This window comes from Cryptosporidium hominis (assembly GCF_000006425.1).
Source record: "Cryptosporidium hominis TU502 chromosome 2 CHRO012138, whole genome shotgun sequence".
Lineage (NCBI taxonomy): Eukaryota > Apicomplexa > Conoidasida > Eucoccidiorida > Cryptosporidiidae > Cryptosporidium > Cryptosporidium hominis.
Genome location: NW_666628.1, coordinates 1 through 1,721, shown reverse-complemented (window position 1 = coordinate 1,721; position 1,721 = coordinate 1). Strand labels below are relative to the sequence as shown.

At 31.3% G+C, this 1,721-nt stretch overlaps 1 protein-coding gene across 1 annotated transcript; it reads right to left on the bottom strand.

Annotated features, from left to right (window-relative positions):
- Positions 1–111: 111 nt before the first annotated feature.
- Chro.20467 (hypothetical protein) lies at positions 112–1,104 on the bottom strand. The annotated part of the gene is made up of 1 exon (XM_659961.1): positions 112–1,104. The coding sequence occupies one exon, from the start codon at positions 1,102–1,104 to the stop codon at positions 112–114; it is 993 nt and encodes a 330-aa protein (XP_665053.1).
- Between the last annotated feature and the right edge of the window lie 617 nt (positions 1,105–1,721).

The following is a 1,721-nucleotide window of genomic DNA, read 5'->3' as shown; positions in this document are numbered from 1 at the left end:
CTAATAATTTGCCGGGCAAAATATAATTGATTGGTTCGCTCCATAGGCTGCCCATCATTAATCACCTTTAATGATTATTCCGGGTATAAAAAATAAAATTTAACTCACTCTTTATAATCTGTGATACACATTCTTTATTTTTTTGGAAATGGATCTTTGGCTTTTTTTTTCCGAANNAATCTCCCATAGGTACCAACTACCAATAGAAGGGATTACAAATGAATTGAGCTCTTTGTTGATATTATTAGAAATTCTGACAAGACTTTCATCAAAAGTTAGTTTTTTCCCCCAAGGGGCGTTGGTTATAATTTTGAGTCCGCTGTCGGTTCTAAAAATACCCTTCTGAACATCATAATATGAACCATCAGATCTAAAAACAGTACATGAGCGTTTTTCATATGAATAGGAAAAGTTTTCTGGTAAAAACAAAGACATATACTTATTATCAATTATAAAAAGAAGAGCTGTAGGTGTTCCATCCTCTTGAATATTAGAAAATGCAGCTTCACTTGATTTAGAAATATTGGATTTAAGTAGTTTAATAAGTTCTACATAATTTCTATTTGACGGGAAAATAGTCGAAGTAATTGGATTCCAATCAGCAGGAGGTTCCTGTGGCTTGAAACGACGTATCGACTCCGGAGAGAATTTGAAGTTAATTATTTCACTTTCTAGAAATATTTGCGCTCCCCATGGACATTCAGTTGAAATGATATCTCCGTTACTTTTTCTAAGTTCTAATTCATTCAAACAAAATACGTCACTACCTGATTCAATAAAAACTGTTCCAGAGTTCCCAATTAAGTCTCCAACAAAATGTTTCTCAATTGAAATCAATATGAAATTTTTTGACTCGATTTCGTAGAAAACTAAGTGAGAATCTCTACCATAGATTGGAATTTCAAAAGTACCCGAATATACACGTTTCTGAAATTTATTGTTTAGACTGGTTGCTACAATCGTGAGAGGGCCAAATCCATGCCTATTTAAAATAGGAAGTGAATCGATTACATCGATCTCTGCGCTATTAAGGCTTATAGAGGGTACATCATTTTCTACTTTAATTGACTCTCTTGAGCTGAAGCTCTTTTCTTTATATTGCATTCCGCCGTTATCTTCTTCCCCTTAATACCTGATTCTGAACATAATGGTAGTCATAGATGAACCAGAAATCTATTTACTATAAATCTCAGAATTTACTTAATTGTAATAATCTATTAATTGCTGTATAATTTTAATATACCCATTAATTCTGAATAGCCGACTAATATATTCACCTATTAGTTATTGACTAAATTGTTTCAATATCAAATAATTTTCTATCACAGTCTATAATATTCTAAATAATTTGGCATTTTCAACGTATAAGTCTTGTCAGAGTTGAATGCTGCATGCACATGCTGCCAACTTTCTACATGCGCACTAAAATGTTTTATATTTCTAAAATTCCAATTTTTCTTATTGTTAAATTCCCAAATTTTTCTTTTGAGAATTAGTTTTATTTTCAGTGTTACACTCTTTGAATACTAGATTTTTCGGCGGGTGTACATGTATTATGACAAGCTTTTGGCGTATGAATACGTGCAGAAAAAATTTGAATATCAAAGCTTAACAGTATTTTTGTCTAGTTGGATAGAAAAAGTACATTTCGGATATTAGAATTATGAAAGATGAGTCTGTTTATAAATTATCTCAATTATCGAAAAATATCACAAATAATT